Consider the following 25,277-nt stretch of genomic DNA (forward strand, 5'->3'; position numbering starts at 1 on the left):
CAGCTATCTTACAATAGAGAAAACACTTCTGTCTTCACCTTTGTAAATTCCTCCCTGCTCTTTTTTCCAGACCATTTAAGAGAGCAAACACATCTCTAATCTTTCCTTTAAACACCCTTCATTCATTCTGTCTGTATCCACCCCTCCTCTCTCTCTCACTGTCTCTTTTTCCAGGCGTAACTCTCGCTCATTCTGTAATCTGATGGGCAAAGCAGCGCCTTCACTGCTGGCATGTCCATTATCCTGGGTATCTCATCGGTTGACACTGATGCTCCCTGAACTTTCACCTGTGAGCTCTGAACTTTGACACTCAGACACCCTGGGTGATTAATTGAGCTGCATTCAGTTTACCAAATTGGGCAACATAAAAAAAAATTTGGAAATCAAACGAGAGATACTGCATTAGTTTCTTTCAAACTTTTACATCTGAAATATTCAGTTTGTCAGGTTTTAGTTTTGAAGTGTAGAAGTAATACTGAAATGAAAAGCACTGTTATCAGATGTGTTTTTAAAGCAATTATTTTCTAATTGGTAATGTCTAAAAGTTGGATTAGAGCTACAACAATTAATATTCACTTGCAATAGCTACAGTACAAAGATCACATAGTTTGAAAAATATATTTATGTGCCCAACATTTAGATAAGATTGTACTAACTTTACAATCATATAGGATCATATACAGGTCAATATTACACACATAGTGTATATGAAGATGGTCAGTTGAAAAAGTGTTTTTCCTTCCATATAAAATAAACTCTTTCCAAACATTTAATCAGGTTTAACTTTGTTGATGTTCCACGACAAAGTGAGTTAGTACCAGAGGCGGAGTGGCAATTGGGAGAGTCGGAACTTTTCCCAGTGGGCTGGTAGTGTTTCGAGGTTGCGAGGGCTGGTCTGATCGGCCACTGTCCACAGCCGCTGCCCGGCCGCTGCCCGCTGGTCAAACTGTGCAGCCTCTGCTCAACCCGGGCCGGTGGTCTACGAAATTAGATTTTTTGGTCCCACTCCGCCGCTGGTTAGTACTACTACAAATAAAATGGAGTAGAAGAAGCCCTTTGATGTGAGTGCATTTATATGTATGTTTTCCCCTTGAGTCTATGATTTAATGATCTGTTTCATGTTGGCATAAACATGTTTTTGCACATCTGTACAGCTGTAATCTGTCTGTACAGGGAGGAGAGTGGACTACTGACTCTTTGTATTAGATGAAGTCTATCTTTTATAAAAATGACACCTCGAAGCAATACAATTCAAAAGCACAAAAGACAAAATGATCACACACCTGTGTAAAACAGTTTAACAAAAACCAAACATTTCAATTTGTTGCAGGACTGGCCACATTTGTTTTAGCTAGGTGGTCTATAAAACTAGCAACTAAGTGTATATAACGTTAAGTCCAAGATGCTGTCTTCCTTTGCTACTGTTTCTGGTTAAAATAAATAAAGTTCATAATGAAGTAAAAAGCTGCACAGAGCAGCTCAGCGAAATACACACACACACACACACTTCCTGGGCTAATTCAGAAACAAGTTAGCTCTAGCCATAGTAAAAGTCAAGTAGGGCGTTTCATATCTTTACATTCTGTCTGTATCGCATAATCTTTTGTACTGGTGCCCTCTTAATAATGCCAGTTGGGCTTTGGCAAGTCCTCTTCAAATCGCTTGAGAATGAAATACAGCATTGTGTTGGGATCTGAATGGCCAAATCACTTCTTAGGAATGAGTGGCCTTGAGCAATTCAGATAGGCAGTCATGTGATTCATATGATGGCAAGTGAGTGAGTCACTTACACTCAACACCTCAACACACTGTTGTAACTGTTGAGTTTGCACTCAAAGTTATTCATAATGTGTACACAGATGACATGGAAATATCTGAAAACTCACAAACTTAACCACAAGAGTGAAAAATAAAAACATCATTCACATTTTCCTGTTTGGCTGGATATGATCTGCGTGATCCAAGAGTCCTAATGAAAACATTTCTTGGACAATATGTCTTTGTATGTGCTGAAAAGATCTCGAAAGAGCTGTTTTCTGTGTGTGTGTGTGTGTGTGTGTGTGTGTGTGTGTGTGTGTGTGTGTGAGTGTGAGAGAGAGAGGGAGAGAGAGTTTTTATATCTGTTAAAGTGCATTCAGAGAAACAGGAGGGGGCAGGAAATATTGCTGAATGGTAAATGGTATGTTTGTGCCAGTGTGCGTTAATTTAAAAGTTAAAGTTTGTTAGATAGATAGAAAGAAAGAAAGAAAGAAAGAGAGGCCCATCCACAGACGCCTCGGGCTGCAGAGGCTTAACTTCATTTCCTTGGACAGACATAATGGCAGATATTTGCATATCCTATGTACACAAAGTCAGTGGCCAAATATCGTCTCATCCAAAACACTGCAACTAACCTTGCTAGCAGGAGATACTGATCTTTTCAGATACTGAACATCGGCTGGAATAACCAGAAGCAGGAGTTTAGTTTTGTCCTGTTTTCCCCCCATGAACATCTCAAAAGGGTCAGAATGGCCTTGATGTGAGTGAGAGATTTTCTTCAAAGATAACAGTGTATCAAATAATTGTTATAGATGAGAGAGTATTAAACATAAACAGCATATCCAAATTAGGCCTTATTCTGAATATAGCATTTTTCCGATTAAGGCGTGGAATATGCCAATATTATTCGGGTTTTAGAAGCATTCTTTGGACATTTGGAATATGAGGCTCAAATTGGGTTTTTACTGCACTTGAGACAGTTTCCGGCTTCTTACCTGTTTACGGTCAGCTCTGTGCGTTGTACACAAACCAAATAGCCAACAGTTAGCAAGGCTGGGGTAGATATACATGCCCAGAAGAAAAGCCCAAATTTCTGGTCGTAAGGAGAAACACTTTCAAAGATCATGAAAGACTTGGATATTAACAGGTTTTTGGATATGTGCAAACATCACAACGCCGACCTTTTCAATTGCACATATGCACGACTGAATGTAAATGTAAATTTTAGAGGAATTAAATTATTATTTATTTATTATTTATTATTTTATTCGAAAATTTATTTTCCTTAGCTATGCAAACAGCTTAGTAGGTATACTGTCTTTTTGGAATTAGGGCAAAACCAGAATATTTTGTGAATGTAAATGTAGTCATTGAAAACATATTCCCTACAATAGTCATAGTAGAAGTAATCCTATATCCACTGATAGATTAGAGATACATCGTATTTCTGGGTTAAATATTGTAAAAGTCGGGGCGCTCTGGTAGCTTTCCTGGTTGAGCGTGCGCCCCATGTACCAAGGCTCAGTCCTTACCACAGCGGCCCAAGTTTGATTCCAACCTGCTGCCCTTTACTGCATTTCACCCCCCCTTTCCTATCTACAGCTATCAATTAAAGGCAAAAAGGCACAAAAAAATAATCTTTAAAAAATATTGTAAAAGTCAACAGTACTAGTACAGGGTGTTTTTATCTTATTGACATGTAGCCGATCCTTTCCCTATTTCCCTATCTAAAACTAACGTAACCACGAGTGTGATTTAAAATGTGTACCCTGATCTCTAGTGTCAAAGTTCTGCACTTTGTATGCACAGCGATTGTGTTTCTCGAAAAACATAACTGGCAAAACAAATTAGGACTATATACACAAAACTTCCAGGAGACAGGGTTGCATTCTCTGTTGAATGGATGTAGGTGACACCATACTCCAGTCCACGACTAGGAAAGTGCATACAGGGAGGTCAAAACATACCTCTCACTTATCGAATACAATAAAATTACTTTTGAACTTTGTGTATATTTGATTGGAGGTTTTTGATACTTGTCGCATTAAATTATTCTTTGTAAAATGTGGTATGATGGAGGCCATGTTGGTCTCATAATAAAGTTGTTTTAAATACAATTGTTTGATCTTAGCATAAAAAAATCTTAACATAAAAAAATCTCTTCCTGCCAGTACCTTTGGAGGATACTGTTACAAGTTTGATTTGTCATGATTTTTGTTCATGAGAGTGAGGACATTTTCCCCTCCTTGCTTCTATAAATCACCTCCTGCTTAGATCTCCTGACTGGAACATTCTTCACCTTTGACCTCTGTGGGACCCAGAGGTCGTCGTCACTGTGGCAACTAAAACGCCCAACGTGCTCTGTCTTAATTAAAAAGCATTATTTACTCAGAGAAAATTTCATCTTTTCTACCTTTGACCTCTCTCTTCCTTTTCCTTTCTCCTCCTCGTCCTCCTCCCTCTGTGTCGGTTAACTGTCGACACGCTGGGAAAGCCCACATCTTCTGAAAGACGCTTGCGCTCTTGTGACCATTGTGCTGAGCCTGTTGTCTCAGCCGAGGTGGTACGTATGTGGGAGTCTGTGAGTGTTTGTGTGTGTGTGTGTGTGTGTGTGTGTGTGTGTGTGTGTGTGTGTGTGTGTATATGTGCGCGTGTGCGTGTGTCCAGCAGGGTTAAGCTCTCACACAAGACAAAGCCACAACCTTCGAGGCTGCTAAGCAACAATGCTGCCTGGTAAAGCCTCATCAGGGCACCGTTTAGCAGAGGATTAGGGACTATTACACACACATAAACACACACACACACACACACACACACACACACACACACACACACACACACACACACACACACACACACACACAAAAACGTAGCCTCATCCACTCATTAATTCAAACCCCAGACCACTTTAACCCAGGTTTAATCTGAAGTTCACTCATTTTCCTCCCCCTAATCAACTTGTCCATGTTGACTCTCCTTCTGAGTGCAAGGTGAAGGACTGAGGTGAAACTAACTTGACACAAAAACCAAAAGACACACACACACACACACTGATAAAGTAACCTGGAAAACTGTTGCTGAGGGACGTTTGCCAGAAGAGGCCAAGCTGCAAAATAACACCTACACATAAGTACACAAAAACACTGTCCCATCAATCTAGCCTCATATTCAAGCATAACCAGACTTTTCAGCTGTGGAAGCGGTGACCCATTCTCTTATCCTCCCCATCCCTTCATCAACCCCTCTTTCATCTCTCCCTCTTTCATCTCACTACTGATTTCTGTCCAGCAAACAGGGGAAAAAAAGAGAGAGAGAAAGAGAGAGAGAGAGAAAGAGAGAGAGAGATTGCTGGCAGGGAGGAGGGAGGGAGCAGATGCCACACAAATATATTTGTTAACTGTGTAGCATCAGCATTGAGTCATCTGCATCATCAGCATTAAAAAAAACAATCATATTCTATTGAATCATTTTATCTAAGTAACATCATAATAGAAGTGCAAAAATTAAATCAATGATTTGGAATCACTGATTGTACTGCACTTATTTCTTTACATGCCTCGTATCTTTGCATCCTATTTAAGAACCACATTTTACTTGTTAATTGAGTTGTGTATAATTGTTCTGTTGTTTTATATTCATCTTAGTTGCCTGATTTAACTTTGCACATGATCACCAATGGCAACAAGGAAAAGAAAATACTGAAAAATAAAACCTTCATGAAGGGAGGATTTACTGCAGGACTATTGTATTAGATTGAATCAGTTTATGCTATAGGTGTACCTAATAAACTGGCAACTGAGTTTAGATATTTATTGTGTTGGTTTATTGGTAATATGTCTTGCCTAATCACTTGGACTCCTGCCACTTTGCTATCTTTACATCAAAGATCAGCTGTGTCTGAAATCACTCCCTTGTTCACTCATTCACTAATCCCTATTCAATAGACACTAAATTATTAACTCTATAGTGTGCAGTAAATCGGGATTTCAGACACTTATGAGTCACCATCATGATGCGTCATCAGTGATGACCATGGACATTAATTTTTACATCTATAGAATGCAACACATTGCAATGTGGAAGGGTAGAACTTTCATCATTTCATCATAGGCTTTTAAGGGCAGTATATAGTGCATAAATGTCACACTTATTTGGACACTCAAATAAAATGGCTGTATAGTAAACAAGAAGACTTTTTGTACACATTTTTAACATTATGCTCTCATTCTCATTATATCAAATTAACTAAACTACCGGTAAACTAAAAGAAAGTGGTTTTGGTTAATATTGAAAATAATCAACACTGACTTGAAGCATGAGATTGGATGTGTTGACATTTTCAATAACCTAGACACTGATTATTCCCAAATCTTAAACGTGTTTTAGATGTGTAGACCAACAACACATCATGCAGGATGCAAAACCAGGTCTTGAAACTGCAGTATAAGTATGTCACACTTAATGGTTTTGAAAACAAATGCTGCAGGTTCACATAATTCAAGCAGAAATTATATTTCCTCTAAAATGCATGGCATATCTCACACCTGACCCTTTAATTTAGACCTCAAAGCCCTAAACCACGGTGCTGAGCAAAGGTTAAACACATCCAGCAAGTACTCTCTCACTCACACACACACACACACACACACACACACACACACACAGATTTTCCAAACTCCAAAAAAGTAAAAACATAATTTTCATAATAGCAGGTTGAGCAAGTGTTCATTTATAGCAGTACTGTCGCAAGAACCAAAGTCGGTCCAGTTCGCACATACCTTCTGACCACTACTTAAAACTTCACAAGATTCCACACCAGAGGTTCTCAAGGGTTTCTTGTTGTGCTTTCTAAAAATAAAAATACACTGTATGGGGTGTAAAAGTAGACATAAGATTTAATATTGACCAAACAGCCCTAAATACTATTGGCTAAGCCTCTGTGGTTGTTGTTCATACTGAATGACTTCCATACGTCTAACAAATCTGCTTGTAGCTTTGTGGCTGCAACGGCGCCAGCTTGGCCATTTTGTTTTCATTGTCATTTAGCAACTTTCTGTTGATTGTCAGTTTTCTTTCTTCCTCGGTCTACTGGGTCATTTCATATTGTACTACAGTAGTTTTTACTGATTTTTTTTTTTTTTTTAACACAACATCATGAATACTATTATGCTGAATGAAGTGTGTGTGTTTGGTAAAGATGTGCAGCCAACAAGGGACACTCTGCTATATACACCTGAGGAGCTAAGGCTTACACACACACATACACACACACACACACACACACACACACACACACACACACAAACAGGGAGGCCGCTTGTCTGCGACAGCTGAGCAGAGAGCAGTATATCTGAGTTGTATTTTTACCTCGGCCCACACGCTGAGCAATATGCCAACTCTTGGCCTTGAGAAATTCGCACACACATACTTGCAGAAACATAGACGCGCACACACCCTTAGACATGACAGGTCGAGCCCAGCTAACCACCGTAGCGGCCGCAGAACATAAACAACTTCCACACACTCTGAATCATCTGAGCATTTCAATATTGTTTTAGATAAATATATTCAGCCACACAGATAAATATATGCGACCATAATCATTCCCTGAGACCACAAACAACCATGACGGGAAGTTAGTACCCACAGTTTCAGCAGCGTTGCTGCCCAGCCCTACAGTACTGGAAATCCACAGGTCGGTTTACAGTACAGACACTCAGGCTGTGAGTAAAGAGTAAAAGGAGCTTGACGAAAAACAAACAGTGGTTCACTTGTTTGAATGCAAACTGGAACCTTTATGTTCTGTGACTGAAACTATTTTCTGCCTGTGAAACACAAAACGTAACTTCAGATGAGAAACCTGTTTCTGTGTTTCGCTGCTTATATCTCCCTTGATCTGTCTTGCTCACTTTCTCCTCCCCATCCCCATCCTCACACACACACGCACACACACACACACACACACACACACACACACACACACGTCTCTCCCAGTGGGCAGCAGCTGTTGGAGTGCTAATCTCCATTAGCTACCGAACTGGCTTCTAGAGTAGACCATGTAAAATCTGTTCCCTCAGTCCTCTCACTCCTTCATCCAAGTGAAACACCACAGCTGCGTCACCAAGAAAACCAGATATTTTTTTCTGTACTTTACAACGTCTGTAACATATTTCACCATGTCATTTTAAGTCACAGTCAATGACCTGTACAAGCTTGTGGGGATACACACAAACACAGCATTGCAACAATTCATCTGAATGATCCCAGGCCTTTTTGCAGTGCTCTCGTTAAACTGAACACATGAGGAAATGAACAAAATTTCAGTAAACAATGCAGAGCAATTGAGTGATGGATAGAGAAAGAGAAATGACTTACAGTCTGTAAAGCTTTGTTGTTCCCAGGAAAAGCAGCTCGGGGAAGACGGCCAGATTATTCCGATTCAGGCGCCTGGAAAAACACAGCATACATTAGGGAATAAACTCTACGTAGCCCTTTCCTGACAGTGTGGGTGAAGGGGTTACATGTGTATATTATTAGCTTTTTAGGTGAGGTTTGTGTTTCCTGGTCATCATATCAAATAATGTTGTATGTATTTTGATTGAAATGCAGTTCAGCGCAGTAAGAGGAAGCATGAAAGAATAAAGAGATTGATAGAGACATCAATAACACACATGTTCATTGACGGATACGCAAAAAAACAGACTCCGGGTTACCAATGATTTAAGGGGTACAACATGGCTGCCAGACAAACAGTGAACTCGAGAAGGACGAAGAGAAGGCATGGGGAGGAAGACGAGAGAAGGGGTTCGGATGAAGGGGAGGAGGAGGGGGTGGGGGCTTTTTTTTTTTTTCTTTTTTTTTTTTTACCACAAAGGCGGAGGAGAGGAGATGATGTGGGAAAAACAAACAGGCAGTCTGGCCGGGCTACCGAATGTGTGAAAAGGACCCCACTGAGTAAACAAGGCCCTCACAGGGGAAGAACTCACAACAACCTGTCACACACACACACACACACACACACACACACACACACACACACACACACACACACACACAAACAGGGGAGTTGAGAGAACTCGGGTGAGTTTAATAATCTTGGTGCGATCATTTAACCATGATTGAGTGCAGTGAAGAGGTTTGTGTGCCGGTGTGTGTTGGTGTGTGTGTGGTTGTGCCTTGATGTGAGTCAGAGGAGAGTGAAGCAACTGAGTGACACAATGAGAGACAGGGTGCTGAAACAGTTTAACCCTGACACACACACACACACACACACACACACACACACACACACACACACACACACAAATGACAGGCCCCGCGACGGATGCTGTGCTGGCTGCTACTGGAGGAGAATAAAGAGAAGGAGGAAGTAAATGAGGGATGGAGGCAGAATGAAGAGTGGCTTCAAACTAATAAGAAAAGTGTAAAAAGCCCTGACTAACAATACACAGTTTGCATGACACACAAACACATAAATGCACCTCAAAAATGTCAACAACTCCAAAAGAAAAACTCTCTTTAAGTCTATCAATGGCTTAACCTTTGTCTTTCACCTTATTTTGCTTCACTATAAAGCACTGTAAACTCTCTTTAAATAAAGTCACCCCCTCTGTGTCCATCTCCCACAAGTGCACAAATATATGAACGTGCATGCGCACATGCATGCACATTCACACTCCACAGTTACATCAGAGGCCGCTTAAATATTTAACATCCCCGCAGAAATGATGTTTCTAAATTATTCACTCCTCTTCCGTTAACGCCGGCTCTGATGGCTAAGAGCCCCACGTAGTCCTGCAGAGAGGCCCCACTCCTCCTGCAAGACCTGCCCAGCCATGAGCACCCGTTAGTGGGCTAGACCTCCCCTGGGTGAGTGCATGGACTGGTGCTGGAGGTGGGGAGGAGGAAGGAGCACATTGTGAGCTATGAGCTCATTCTCTTAAAATAGATGCAATGCTGTCAGACTAGGAGACTGAGAGAATGAAGTAAAGACAGTGAAGGATCAAAACCAGTCTGGTCCTCTAAGGTGTCATGCGTTTAAATGCACTCAGTTATTTTGCTCATAACTGTCTGATTATTTCAACAATCATGTTAACACCTTAACCACCATATTTTACTCATTTCAGAGCCATAAAAGTTGATTGTATGAATTGGCCTTGTCATGTAATCTACGTTTCTACAACGTACATGCTTTCATTTTGTATATGCCACACAAAGGACGTGGAGTACACTGGATGCAAACGTGTTACTTTATCTGCTCTAAGGGATAACGAAACAGCATTCACGATACAACAACCTCTGCAAATGTTACAGCTCAAGACGCTCCAAGTCTAATGAAGTCACTCCTTTAGCCCCTAAACCTAAAGGTGCAGTCAGCGGTTCTCATCCAATACATGTTTTGTCATATTCAGCGAATATCTCCTCACGGTCCGCTAGCTGTCCTTTCTGTGTGTGCGCTGCAAGAAAATCTGGTGTTCATACACAGCCCTGGCTCTGTAAATGGGAAACAAACAAAGGGGTATCGGGACCGAGCTACGCAACACTATTCTGTTGGTGCTTGTTCAGAGGACAGGGGAAATACCCTGTTTGTATAAAGAGAAAGGCAGTGGGAGCGAGAGGGATGGTAAATCTGGCACATGCTAATGTTCTGAAGGAGCACTGACGGGAGGACTGTATTTGTTTGGGTGTTGAGTTCAAATATCAATAATCTAAATCACAGACTCCACCTTTAAGAAACTAGACTAGAAAGATGTCCCAGAGCCTAAGGTGACATCTTCTAATGACCAGTTTTGTCTGCCAGTCTAAAACCTAAAGATATTGAGTTTAAACTGTCAATTCTCACATTTGAAGAACTGCAATCACATTATTTTTGACATTCTTTAAATATTAACTTATAAAATAAACAATTACTTGAATATCAAAATTGTTGGATATTCATTAAATTGTATTCACAATAGATAAATAAAATCTGGCATCATTGTAATGAGTGTCCTAACTTACTTTGACAGCCATCAGACATTTACTGAACCATCAAACACCTTGTGTAAACTTTGTGTTACGAGGAAGGTCAGGAACATACAAACCACGTCAACAATCGAGATTCAGTGCAGTCAGTTCAGTTTGAAGATTCAGTGTTGAAGATGTGTTTCTACATGTACTGAACACCTCTAGTGTCCATCTAAAAGTACTGACCACCTGTGACTCAAATACTCTAGTCGCCAGTAGTGCTTTAGTGGTTTGTTTCTGGACCTGAAGGAATGTATCATTGTGTGTGTGTGTGTGTGTGTGTGTGTGTGCGTGCATGCACATAAACACCCTCAGAGTACTTCCACAGTCGTGATTCATTAGTCAAAGTCTGGCTGAAAGTGAATGAGGACTGAGTCGCCAGTAGTCTGAGGTGTGATAGTCACTCAAACAAGCTAATGTCACACTGCAGCGTGGTGATAATCCCTGCAATCATAAACAGATGCTAGAGGGCCACAAACCACACAGTAAACACACACACACACACACACACACAAACACACACACACACACACACACACACACACACACACACACACACACACACACACACACACACACACATTCCCGCAAACGTGTATGTACCCACACAAACATAAAATACAGAAACACACACATACGCACACACTTCTTTCTCTTGTAGATGTGTAGTAGGCCCCAGTTGGGAAGAAAATAACAAACCACCTCAGAAACCAATTATTATTCCACCGATGCCACTGCTGCCATAATACAATACAACACACACACACACACACACACACACACACACACACACACACACACACACACACACACACACACACACACACACACAGTACTGTTACCATACTTTAGTTATATCCCAAACCTAATGGACATCTTTATTTTAAAACACCAGTGTGAGTGTGTCCAAGAGTTTGTGTATGTCATGTGACGTCCACCAAAGTTTTACACACTCAAATCTGATCTGTTATTTATATATGGATGACAGATAACATATCTGGCCTAAAACACAGTAATGCAGTAATATAAAATCCAAGCATCATTCACACTGAGCCGTATTGAAGAGGTTTTCCATGAACGTTGAGCATTTTCACTGCTAACTGGTGTTAACCAACAAATTGAACAAAGTTTACCAGCTGCACAGACAGACAGGGACTCTGGAAAATCTATCCCAAATTATTTTTAGACAGAACTGTTGTAATTAAAAATGGCTTTTTGTATGCAGACAATTTCAAGCTCTGTCGCTTAATTTAAAAAAAAATGTATCGCTGAAATTATCAGAGAGAACAATGTCATCACTCAAGGCTTTAGAGCTAATCATTTAGCACTAATCCAGTGCTTTCCTTTGAAATCCATATCCCACTATCTGGCATCACTGTTACAATTATCTTTTGAAAGTCAGATTGTCCACATATAACAACACAATCACTTAGTTTGAGGTTTAATTATCTAGTTTGTAATCACTGTTGATAGACACATCTCACTACCTGTAATCTGTTTTACAATTATTAATTGCTGTTAAAATTATCTTTGACAATGTGATCACTCTATTACAGGCTAATTATTTGAGGCCTTTTCACACTGCTGTTCTCTGAAATCATTGTCTTAATACCTGTAATTACTGTTTCCTTTTTCTCTGCATATCTGTGGCTGCTATCATCTTCAATCTCACATACTTTGAATTGGATAGGGGCTATAAACCAAATGTGAGAGGAGGATAAGAGGATCAGGAACTCCTCTCTTTTCTATTCTTCATAATCTACAGGGAGAGTTAAGAATGACATTCCTATAAGCACAGGACAATAGAGAGAGAACAAGACGGGTGGGTATGGAAGAAAAACATGAGGAGAGGTTAAAGACTGAATGAAGGCATGAGTGGGTGTAAGGAGGGGGTGGGGGGTTGGAGAATCAAGATTAAACCAGTACTGACAGAGCAGCCTTGCGTAAGTTAATGCGCATGCATGAATATATCCATACCATGCATGTTTTTGTGTATGTGCACGTGTGTTGTGACATGCCTATCTCCTCCACACCTCCTTCGACCACTGACCCCTCCTCCAGCTACTGCCCCACACCTGACCCCACCCTGCCCAGCCCTGCAGGGCCGGTCGCAAAAAAGGGATGAGAAGGGGAACCGTTTTCCACCCCTGTGGGGGGCAGTCACTGTGGATCGGTCAGCCCAGCTTAGGGCCCTTTCCTCCGGGTAGTGGTGCCCAGCAGGCCCCCCTCCAGCCCCCCAGAGGACCGAGGCCTTTGAAATGAGCCCCAGACTCCAGACTCCAGAGACGTGCCATTGTCCGGTGGCTGCGGGGGGGCATTGATGACTGACTCCACCTTTGTGTTTGTGAACATGCCACGCCAGAGAAGCTAAATTACAGTTGAAAACCCTGGCGAGGACAACAGAAAACAGCCATGTTGTGTCAGAAAGTTAGCCACTGTCAAATGCATTTGTTGCCATCAGAGCAGCATGAATAGTTTGACAGCAGATGTGTAAGATTTTATCTGCTTCTGTTTAAGGACTAGTCTACATTGTATGTGCATGTGTGTGTTGGGGCCTGTTTTGCTCATATGTATGCATGAGAGCATGTACCATCTCTTTGCACAGAGGGGAAATCACGTTCAAAGTTTACTGTTAAAACTGGACTATACGCAGTTAAATATCGCCCTTGTCTGCGGCTCTGGGCAGGAATTCCCAGATCTGCTTAGCTGGACAGAACCCAGAGCTGGTTGCATGAGAAACACTAGCAGATTCCTTATAGTGATCCACAGAGCTTCTCTCTCTGTCAACAAAGAGCAGCCACAGGGCAGCAGATAGTGGAGAAAGAACAGGCATGACACACCTAAGACAAGAGCAGCCGGGGAATCATAATACTTCATCCTTTTCCTCCAGACAACTCCTGACAAATTTAACCAAAACAGCTATCATAAAAAATAAAAAACTACCTTTATTTGATTTAGTGCTGTATTTATGTCTGTGTATGTGTACAGGTGGATACATCTGTGTGTATACAGTAGAGTGCGGATCGGGCCACATTTTTCTGTCCGAGCCCGGCCCGCGTCCGACAGTTATTAAGATATTTATGTCCGAGCCCGACACAGTTAAAATCTTGGTTTTTTTTTCTAATACTAATGACACATGTACGTTTGTTTGTGTGGAAAGCCCGCTTTTATTAAGCAACTGTAGGAAATGTCAACAGATGAGCGCATCAGCGCACCCGGGGAAACAAGCGCACATTAACACAGGCGCGCACCTACATAATAAGCTTTTTTAAATTTAAAATGTTCAATGCCTTATCGCGTTGATGTGACCGAGCCCGACCCGAACCTGAACATCATTTCTAAATATCTGTCCGAACCTGGCCTGGCCCTGTCTGTGTTTTGTAAACGTTCGTGTAAGCAGCGAGGATTTTTATGTGTCTTTAATTAAAAGCTTGTCTCTAAGCCTCCTCATACTCTGTCACGGTCTGCTGCATTCCAGCATGTCATTGCAGTCAGGCCACTTAACACACAAACACACACAGAAACGGACAGCTCACACATCAAGCAAAGTTGACAGTCGACACAATAGACATATCAGCAGTCAGGGGTCTGCATCCCCCCTCTGTCTTGCTCTCTCACATACTACCAAGACTTAATTATGCCATAACTGCCTCAGGGTTGGATCCTGAATACCAGTGATTCCCGGCCGGCACCATAACAACCTCTGGCTGTTTATTTTAAAGTTTTCCTTTTGGACTGAAACATTGGCAACCGACGTCATGACGGTCAAATTTAACATTTATGAAGACATACAAATGAGGAGGGAGGGTCTCTGAATAGTTTGATGAGCATAAAAATGATTTAAATCTTATGTTATAACCTTTAAAGCCACCAGGTCTCGACCCAGCTGAACCCTTTTAGAAGACTGACGCGTTTAGGTTCAGTTTCTTGTGCAATATCCGGCTGTCCCAAGCAAAAAATATTTGCTGCATTTTCAAACCATGATAGCAGCAGATGGATGGCACAAGTTGATAACATGTTTCTATAGCGCTACGATTTGCCAGGTATTCACAGCACAATCTGACTTCCAAAATGGATATTGCACCATCAGACACAGATTGTGACGAAGATTTCCACACGGTGTGACAAACAACACCACCGACATAATCAAAACACTGAATGAGGGAACAAGTTGAGGAACAATGATGTTCATCCTTCCAGAAGAGCTCCACAGACTTGTAGAATTGAACATAAGGAGTATTGAAGTTGTTCTGGTGGATCTTGGCAGCCCGACATCTCACTATGTTGTTTTTTCCCTTGTCACCTCCATGTGTCTGCTTATGTTTTCAAAGATAAGCATCCTGACATGTTTATTTCTACAGAAAATGTTTTAACGGATAAAATGGCGGCTTCTACGATTAAAAAATGTAACTTACAGTCTCTCCAACTCCTTCAGGTCCTGGAAGGCCCCTCTCTCGATTGTGGTGATTTTGTTCTCCATTAGCTGCCTGAAAGAGAAACGCCAGGAGAGAGTGAGACAATAAGCACTGGACAGAAAACAAAGAGAGTGATAGAGAGACACATAGAGCGTGAGAGCTGACAGAGTGATTTGTGCGATGACACTGTGAGAGGTTAAAGAGAAGGAGAAAGATGGCTGGATAGGGCTACAGATAAGAGGGAGTAAAGAGAAGAAGAGAAGGTGAAGGAGAGTGAGATAGGACAAGAGAGAGGCAAAGACATTGAAGAGGAGAGGGAGACAGAGATGGAGAAGATAGGTGGCAGTGTTGTGAATAAAAAGAAGAAAAACAGATTGGTGGAGATAGAAAGTGATAGAATGTTGAAACAGCAAGAGAGAGAGAGAGAGAGAGAGAGAGAGAGAGAGAAAGAAGACAATCAGCAGCGGGTCGATGGAGCCCCAGAATTGACTTTAAAACTGGTCCATCAGTAGGACAGCAACTCATCTATCATCCAATTTACTCTATCTTACCACATAGCTGTGACTACTCATTCACTTACACTAGCACAACTGCCCCAGGAGCACTGTGCTGACCAAGCCAAGCAGCTACACATACAAACACACATTTTTATAAGCTGTATGGTGTACACTCGTGATAAACAGGAAGCAGTTTGAACATTAAAATTAGGGCTGCAACTAACAATTATTTTCATTACGGAAAACTACTGAACACCTCTCACAATGTTCAAAGTGATGTCATTAAAAGGTTTGTTTTAACCAACTAACAGGCCAAAACCCAAATACATTTCACTTCATATATTACAAAAAATAAGTAGGCTACATCCTAAAATTTGAGAAACTGCAACCAGGATTTTGTTTTTGTTGTTTTGTGGGCATTTTTTGAAACTCAAGAGTGCTGGCCAATAAATTGGTTTTCAATCGACTAATTGTTGCAGCTCTAATTAAAATTCAAATGGTTGTGGCTGTGTGTGACTGCAGGCAAGCAGACATTTAGACAATTAAGGACATAATCTCTGTTGGAATTCCAACAATGTGTATTCCCTGCCATTCACTTTAAGCAGCTGGATAGCACAAACACAAACACACACACACACACACACACACACACACACACACACACACACACACACACACACACACACACACACACACACACACACACTAAGCAGGCTATCCCTGTCCCACTCTTAACCTGGATTTATCCCAGGTAAGAAACCTGTTCTTACTTGACTCTTCCCTTCCCTTTCCTTCCACCCTCCCTCCCTTCCAGCTGCATTCCTCCCTCCGCGGTTACACCTAATGACCGCTATCTCTTTTCCTCTTTGCCCGGTGGTTAAAATAAGCCCCTCCTGACACTTCCACTGGCAGATTAACACGACAGCATTAACAGGTGCAATGGCTATTCTGTTTAAACACATACAGATGTAATGAAGCCGGCGCTTCTAGACGCATTGCTGCATGCGGCAGCTCCAGGGATGCTGATGAGCTATGATGATGCTGAACAGCATTAGAAACTGTGAAATCTGTGTGTTGTGGTATTTGGAGGGGAAAGTTGGTGGAAATGCAAGGTGCTGCTTGTCAGAGCCGTGCGTGAGAGTATTTTTGTTTTTCTTTTGCAACTGCAAAGGAGGAAAGAGAAGAAAAGAGAAAATAGATAAAAGACACTTACAACACTCGCAGATGCCTCAGTCCTGCAAAATCCGCCTTGGTGATTTTGGTGAGGTTGTTTGCATTCAGATCCCTGGACAGAGAAATGCGTAAAGGGACAGTCAGTAACCTACATGATATGTGATATGTTATTAAAACAAGGACAAAGTAGCCTAGGTGAGCTACTGAAGGTTTTTTTTGTTAAAACTTGGTGTGCCGTGGCCAATGTAGAATTGTCATTTGAGCTTCAGAGAAATTGAGCTGCTGCACTATACTCGGCAAATTATAATTTCATCAAGGGGTCTCTGACTAATAAAACACGGCCTGTTTAACTCAAAGCCACTTGTCCAAATCCGTTTTTGATTAACTTGCTGGTCTTCAGACAAACCGATGTGGTCTACGGAGCCTGTGCTAATGCAACAGTGCGAAACCACCAACACAACCACAGCAGTGCCCCTAACTTCAGCTCCGCGATCAGCAATAACTAATCCTCATATTAAATACAAGCAATAAGAAGTCAAGTGTTTTTACAGTTTACATTACAAAACAACATTTACATTTAGCAGCATTTACAGATGTTGCGATGTAGTTTTTTACGTTAGTTCACATGTAAAGCCTTGCGCTATTAAGATGTGGTCCCCAAGGAAACAATCCTCCTTTTATTCTGCAGCATGTAGCTTAGTTTAAAAGGACGGGAAATACAAGTGTAGTAACAAGAATATTAATAAAACAAAATTAGGAACATTAGCCTATATGGTCATAAAAACATTTGTGGCGATATATTTGAGGGTATTAAATAGTTTACCAGAAAGTGTGATATGGGTGCTGTAAACCTCCTTCAGGAGAAGAAGCTTTATTACAAATACTATGTAAGTGGTAGCCCATAAGGTCAGCGCACACTTGTTATTCAGCATCTCTGACGCACAAAGATATAGGCTATCATATTCTAAGTATTTTCCCTGTTTAGTGTGTTGAAATTGTTTGGGAAATGTTATGCGCATTAAAGCAAAACTGTGCTGTTAAAAGCGTTCCCCCACTCGGTACTCACAGTCTCTCCGTGTTGCGGGGTATGTTCCTGGGCACGCTGCGGAGCCCTTGGCCGTGACAGTCCACTGTAGTCCCGGTGCAGGAGCACTGGGCCGGGCAGGGCTGGCCGTCCGCTCCGCCGGACAGGACCGATACCAGAACAGCCACCAGCAGTCCCAACGCAGTCACCGGGGAGCGGCCAGGGCCAACGGGGCTCAGAGCTCCCACCATCACTGCGGCAAGTGGGGGCCAATATGAGACCCACAAAATACTGGGAAAATACAAGGGCGTTAAAAAATAAAAGCCCTGAAATCCCCGAAACAATTCACCAAACTCTGCACGCAACGGGATGCCGTCCTCGTTTTCGCTGTCCTCCCCTTCCAGACGTGTTTCTGAAATGTCTCGTTCTGAATTTACATTTGGGTCTTCTTAGAGGGGTTTCGATGTGTGAAGACTGTGAACCAGGAATTTGGTCCCACTGGACAGTGAGAGAGGAGGTCGACGAGGCGGTGGACCGGCTCTGTGGTTGCGCTACAGCGGCGCAAACTTCCACATGTCCCCGGCATGCGGTGCCCAAATCCCCACGGTGTGTGGTGTGTCTGTGTATGTGTGTGTGCGGAACCAAGCCAGTGAAACACCTCGCTCCTTAATATGATCCAGAAAAACACACTCTCACACACACACTTTAGAGCATATAAACACAGACACAGACACACAGACACACATACACACAGACAGACACACACTCACACACACACACACACACACACACACACACACACACACACACACACACACACACACACACACACACACACTCCAGGTGAGGCTGTCTTGGTTATTAATTCACAACACGCGTCCGTAGAGAGGAGTCAATGGCAGCGCTCGGTTTTTCCAAAAAGCTCAGCAGGTGGAGATATATTGATTCCGATCACACATTTATATCAATGGCCGCTCAGTGACAAGGGTGTAGACAGTGTGAGAGAGGAAAAAGCCCCGTTAAAGACCAGCGCGCAATACTATAATCCAACTCCGCGTGGTGCGTCAAAGCGCTTCTCCCGAGAAGGAGGAGAGAGAGAGAGAGAGAGAGAGAGAGAGAGAGAGAGAGAGAGAGAGAGGGGGCACGACTGCTACTGCATCTGTTTAGTAAACTCTCACTCCCTCTCTCTCGACACAAACGGGCACACACAAACTCACGTACTGCGTTTTCCCTCAAGGTACTAGCAGGTTTCCAACTGGCCGTCAGTCAAACAGCAACAGTTTGACCTTTGGAAGGGGACTTTCATTCTCACTGCAGTGTCCCGGTCACCTGATGCTTTATTTATCTGGCCTCAGGAAGGCGACAGAGCTTCTCTGTAAAACTTAACGTGGATAAAATGGGGAAACCCCATCTGATTCTTAAATTTCCACAGGGCTGAACAAAGAATGAAGTTCTGTATAGACTCATTTGTTGCTCTTTTACCTTCAGTATCCACAAAGACACATTAAAACTACACCACACTTGTTGTTACTGGGACCACATGCACTGCATATGCAAACACAAGTTATGTCTAATCATTATTAATAGGATGAGTTTTCAGGTTCCATTATCTAATGGTACATTATAGCTATCAGCTTCATGAATTGTGAGTTTCTTTAAATTAGAGCATTCAGCAAACATAGACTTAGACATACTTTCGAGCACTCATTTCAAACTTTAAGAAACTATTTTTTCCCCCTTGTTTGGATGCAGATCAATCAATGGCAAATGCTACAAAACAAAGCAGGACCCTGAACAGGCTCACAATATTGCCTGCATTATGAGTTACATTTGCAAATGCAGAGTTTTTACTGATGTTTAACAATGGCACACAGGTGTGCAGCTCAACAGTTACTCTATAGGTGTGGAATCCATGTAGTGAAAAACACATGTAAATGAAGATAATCAGCTATTAAGGGTGACTGTTTAAAACTTGTGTTGTGCAACTTTGAAAAGGTTTACAGTGACTTACTTAGGTAGCCTACAAAAGTAATCTTCTAAATTCCAGCCTTTATTGGAATTACATTAGTGGATTACATTTCAGAAATATTATAGTGATTCTTCATTAGGGATCAGTGACGTATCAGCTCAAGAAGATGACAGATCTGTGGTAAAAGCCTGTCTTCCTCTCTCTTCCTCTTGATCCGTCTCTGGCTCCCAAGACAGAATACAAACAGCTGTGTGTGATTGTAATACTTATGTCTGTGTGTGTGTGTGTGTGTGTGTTGTACTGCTCCCCTCAAATCCCCCATCCTACCCCTCACACAAACACACACTCCCACAGTCACACATACAGTCTACTCAGACAGTGGTTTTTGGAGGGTGTGGGGGGGTGAAAGACAGCAAAGAATTGTAATATTGCTGAACAAAGGGGAGGAGACAGCAGACTGGAGGGCAGAGGCTGGTCAATGATGGCAGTGCTTCGTAGCTGAAGTGAGGGAAGAGAGAAAAAAGAGAGGAAGCAAAGGGGAGGAGATTGAGGGTGACCCCTTATTTCTGCAATGCAACGAGGCTTCAGGGCACACAGCCTGTTTGGAAGCAGCCTAACCTGACCTGCCCTCCCTAACACACATACACATACATACACAAATGGGATTGCCTCAGATTACAGCTACAGCCTAGGTCATGCTACAAGATTGTTTCAATCTTGCTGAGGGCAGTGCAGACGAACAACTGTAAAAACATGGCACATTTTCCGGGCACATTTGACCCTAATATTTGTATTTCAAGTCTTGACATGTTGCAGAGTAACCAAGAGGAAATTAAAATCACAAATTCACAATGGTAACAGGGGCTACATTGTGACATTTAGAGCTCTCCATTTGGTGGGAGGATGTGTGCATGTTAAAAGGTCATTACATGTGAGCCCATATACAGTATTATACAGACACAGGTTTAATACTGTTCGTTTTTTGTTGTTTTTCTATTTGGATGGTGGAAAATATGCTAAAGTGTCTGGTGACTATTTACAGTAAATCTTTATAACACATCACACAGTGTCTAGTGTCACATGGTCGTAGTCAGTACATGTTGTTTTTTTCTCATGAAGTGAAAATGTCATCAACCCTCCAGGTAACATGAACAATGATCTATTATTTTCAGAGCTCAGAAAGGACGTTGTCAATCAAGACAGGTGCAACTTGACAAACTCGATTTACGTTTCTCAGAAGCGGAGTAACGAGCACATCTTTAACCACAGCACTATCTTTTTAGTGTCTTACCACACTCCACCTTAGCAATAGATATAAATATGTGATTTTTTTTTATCACATTTGAATGTTAAGGCAAGACATAACGACCTATAAAGGTGTTTATTTTAAGTATCATCCTTTATCCAAGACCCTGACCCACTTCAGTGGTTCGGTCACAATTTGTGTTAAAGATATCTTTTGTGATAAAGGAATAAATCAAATCATCATGAATGAAAACCACCTGTAGGGCTCGGAAACAATTACAACAGGTATCTGGACCAGTGAGCAGGTGAGCAGTGTAATTTTAGACTGAGGAGTCTTTGTTGATTGTACAAATAATGAATGAATGGAATGTTTTTTTAATTTAATTTATGTCAGACAATTGAAAGAGCCCATCCCACATTGGACTAAATTCCCACAATAATAACACATAAATAAAGACTGCCGCAAATTGACATTCACATTGAAACAAAAGACAAAGCATTGCTGCACACCACAAACTAAGTCCCTAAACAAAACAAGTGGAAGCAAGCAGTAATTATGAAGTCACATTTTAAAGCCTCATCCATATGTCTTAAATTCCAGTTTAAGAAACAACATACATTATCCCATTGATGCTAGATTTGGCAGGTTAGGAGGGCGGCAGAGCTGCTAATGAGAAGTGAATCTGTCTGACGGCTGTGATGTTGGTGCTGCTCAATCTAGCCTGTTGATTTAGGAGCTGTTTGTGTTATCTTTGGTTTATGGCCGTGCAGTAAAGCTGAAGTTGTGGGGGTCAGTGTGTGTGTGTGTGTGTGTGTGTGTGTGTGTGTGTGTGTGTGTGTGTGTGTGCGTGCAGAGGTCAGTTTAGCCACCTGGCCTCTGGACAGCTGCTACTGAGACATATGCTGCTCATAGCTCATCCTACTGTACACACACACACCAACACACACTTGCAAATATTCATGCATGCACAGACACAAGTTCACACATCAGACAGACAGAATTTGAAACAGTTTATTACATCTCTGTATTAATTAACCACAGTAATCAAATCTGCTGTGGATTGTGTGTGTGTGTGTGTGTGTGTGTGTGTGTTGCCTGATAATCACATCATTAAAAACCAATGATGTTTGTGTTTGGACTGGCACTGTCAATACATGGGTTGGTTACACAGCTGCACACACACACACACACACACACACACACAGAAACAAAGCAACATTAAAAAAACAAAAACTCCTCCTCCTGTCTCGGTTTCCATTCACTCCCAGCTGTCAGTTCCTTGCTGATGTGATCCGTCCATGAGGTGTATTGAAACTGGATTGAGGCCCTGAGGTGTGTAAGTGGCTGGTTACCTTTGTTTTGATGGGAATGAGAAGCCGTTGTCTGTCTCACACACCCAGACACCGAGGCCCGGGGAGATGCTGAGGAGGTGAATAGGATACTCATGAAAATGCATGTTGAAAACTCACCTTCCACTGCTGCTGGAGAAAGGTGTGTCTGGTTTCACATGTTAGGTGTGCGTAGATTCTCATCTGAAAGAAAGACAAAGAGACAGAGTTTTTTTCTTACCAAAAAAGCAGTATTTATCAGTAATTATTTGAATATTAACAAATGGTAAAAGATTTGATTAAAAAAAATTACAGTGCAAGAACTCTCTAGTAGTTTAGTTCATTTTGAGGGATTCTGGTTTATTCCGGTGTATAATCATTACATACAGTCATCTGGCAGATGTTTTTGCCAAATACACTTTCCCTACAAACACATAGGGAGCAATTTAGGCTTTGGTGTCTTACTCAAGGACACACCAACATGTGGAAGGTTGGGGATCAAACCACCAACCTTTAAAGTTGTCCTGTGGAAACAAACAAAGCTTCTGTTTCCATTTATTACTTTTCAAAAATTTTAAATCCTACAATGTTTACATCCATGTTCCCCTTGCTACCATTCTTCTTCTTCCCTACTTTTGTCGGCACACTGTTGGGTAGCGTTTAAAAACTCCACAGGTAACCCTTAAGGGCCAACCTGCTTTACTACCTGAGCTACAACCGCCCCTAAAATAGGCATTTGCATTTACCCTATTTTCTCTTTTTTCTTGTTTACTGTAAACTGTCAGCATCTCCTTACAACAGAAAACACTTTTGGGGCCATGAAATTTGGTAAACTTAGTTCAAAGTGAACTGCTATAAAAATGTTTTAATTTGAATGTTAAAAATAAAAAAAATAATATGTATAATAAATGTGTTTTTAAAGCAATGAGGTTAAATTGTCTAGGAGGAAGCTTGTGTATCTATGTTAAAGCAGGTTGATTAGTTCATTTAAAAGTGTTTAGCAATAATAGACGATGGTATCCAACCAGACATGATAGTCTTGCATATTTCCCCACATGGCGCAACAATCGGGTCTAAGCCATTCTAATCCTTTTACACAATTATCTCTTGGTGTTTGTGTGTTTAAGCACAGCCACTCTGACTGTGGCTTTTCCATGGACGTGAACCAAAACAACTCAACCGCCATTATCCTAAAATAGCCTGTAAGTACAAGATAAACATTTGTGTGGAACTAATTGTGCGTTGTGCAAAGCTGGCTTGTTGAGGAGCATTGTTGTGACAACAGATTAAACATCTGTCCGAACCCATTGCTGAACCCAAATTGAGATTAGGAGGGAAATAAAATCTATCCCACATATCCCTTGTCTCGCCAAATTAGGGAAGATGTAGTCTAGGTGACAGTGAGCAAGTAAAGCAGACAGAATAGAACATAGATAAAGAACAATGGATATTCTTCTTATCTCTTCATCGCTAAGCTAAATCACAGAAAATAATAAAAAACAATGAATAATCACATGCTGAATGAGAGAAAAAGCCACATGGAGTTAATAACTTGCGCCATAAAACATTATGCCTTGCGCACTCTCTCATACATTCACATGCACAAACAGCATCCATGCTGGAGAAACGTCATCTGTTTATCATACTCTGCATGATCTAGGAATTTGTCAGAGGATTTGTTCATGCAAAGACTTTTCCCCCCAAACTGCCAAAGAACAGGAAAAAAACTAACAATAGCTAGAGACAGAAAGAGTGATGCACGTCACAAACACAATAAAATAAGGCCCCAGCTTGATGCGAGAGTACTACAGCAAAAGAAGCGACTGAATGAGTTATAGTAGGCTATAAGCTGTGGTGAAGAAATGGGTCTTAAATACTGACACAGTATATGATTCTCTGACAAGGGCAGGCATCTTGTTGCAGATGGGGCTTCATAGGAGAGGGCTGTTTTGTGTCAGATGCAAGGAATGATGTGTGGAGTCCCGCATCCTGTGAGAGTGGAGTATAAGGAGTACAAGTAAATCATTTGAGGCTTGAAACACCTTTGAAGCGCAGCAAAGACATTGTCCTTGCTGTAGTGTATGTATCCATAGCACCATGGAGATGTGTTTTTTGTTATATTGTTATATGGAAATCAAAGTCAGTCATCATAAAGGTGAAAGTCAGCCCCATTCATTTAGGGGAGTCCATTGCAAACGGGTAAAATAAAAACACACCAGAAAACAGAGACAGAGTGGGATGGATGGAGGGAGAGAAAGTGGGAGGAGTGACAGAAAAGGAGTTTGGGAAGAAAAAGTGTGGTTTGAGGATAGGACAACAGGGCAGAGAGAGGAGGGAAAGCAAAATATGAAGGTTCCTTTGGAGAGAATGGAGAGAGAAATAGAGGAGGCGAGAGAGTGAGAGGGAGGTGTGTAGAAAGAGGAGTGTGGGAAAAATCAATATGCTCTCTGGAGCGACTAGAAGAGACAATCCGTCCTGTCTGACCCTCGTCTCCCCTTGGTGTCAGTGTGTGTGTGTGTGTGTGTGTGTGTGTGTGTGTGTGTGTGTGTTTTTATGCATTTATTCGATTCCCAAATTCCTGTACGTGTTGGTAAGCAACATGCCTGTACATTGATTTTGAAGTTTGGAAAGATTCATGTGCCGATATGTGCAGCTGAGCATGTGTGGTCGTAATCATACAGTATATATATATATATATATATATATGTGTGTGTGTGTGTGTGTGTGTGTGTGTGTGTGTGTGTGTGTGTGTGTGTCCTCTGGTGTTTCCTCAGCTCAAATATGTTTTATTGGCATGACTGCTGAGGGCAGAAGAATGATGCCAGGGGAAGCTAATGGGATAAAAGTTCATTACTCTCACT

The 25,277-nt window shown here is 41.6% G+C and overlaps 1 protein-coding gene across 17 annotated transcripts in view; it reads right to left on the reverse strand.

The window, feature by feature from the left end:
- slit2 (slit homolog 2 (Drosophila)) overlaps nucleotides 1–18,617 on the reverse strand; it is an 88,993-nt gene extending 70,376 nt beyond the window's left edge. For 16 of the 17 annotated variants that reach the window (XM_035999930.1, XM_031285710.2, XM_035999926.1 and 13 more), the window contains exons 1-4: nucleotides 17,916–18,617; nucleotides 16,890–16,961; nucleotides 15,180–15,251; nucleotides 8,134–8,205 (exon numbers count right to left, since the gene is read on the reverse strand). In XM_035999930.1, the coding sequence (XP_035855823.1) occupies nucleotides 8,134–8,205; nucleotides 15,180–15,251; nucleotides 16,890–16,961; nucleotides 17,916–18,124 (425 nt within the window). In that variant the 5' untranslated portion in view covers nucleotides 18,125–18,617. The remainder of the gene's footprint in view (nucleotides 1–8,133; nucleotides 8,206–15,179; nucleotides 15,252–16,889; nucleotides 16,962–17,915) is intronic. The other variant, XM_031285712.2, reaches the window with a different exon arrangement.
- Between the last annotated feature and the right edge of the window lie 6,660 nt (nucleotides 18,618–25,277).

The sequence above is a fragment of the Sander lucioperca genome, chromosome 4, assembly GCF_008315115.2.
Source record: "Sander lucioperca isolate FBNREF2018 chromosome 4, SLUC_FBN_1.2, whole genome shotgun sequence".
In the NCBI taxonomy this organism is placed as follows: domain Eukaryota; kingdom Metazoa; phylum Chordata; class Actinopteri; order Perciformes; family Percidae; genus Sander; species Sander lucioperca.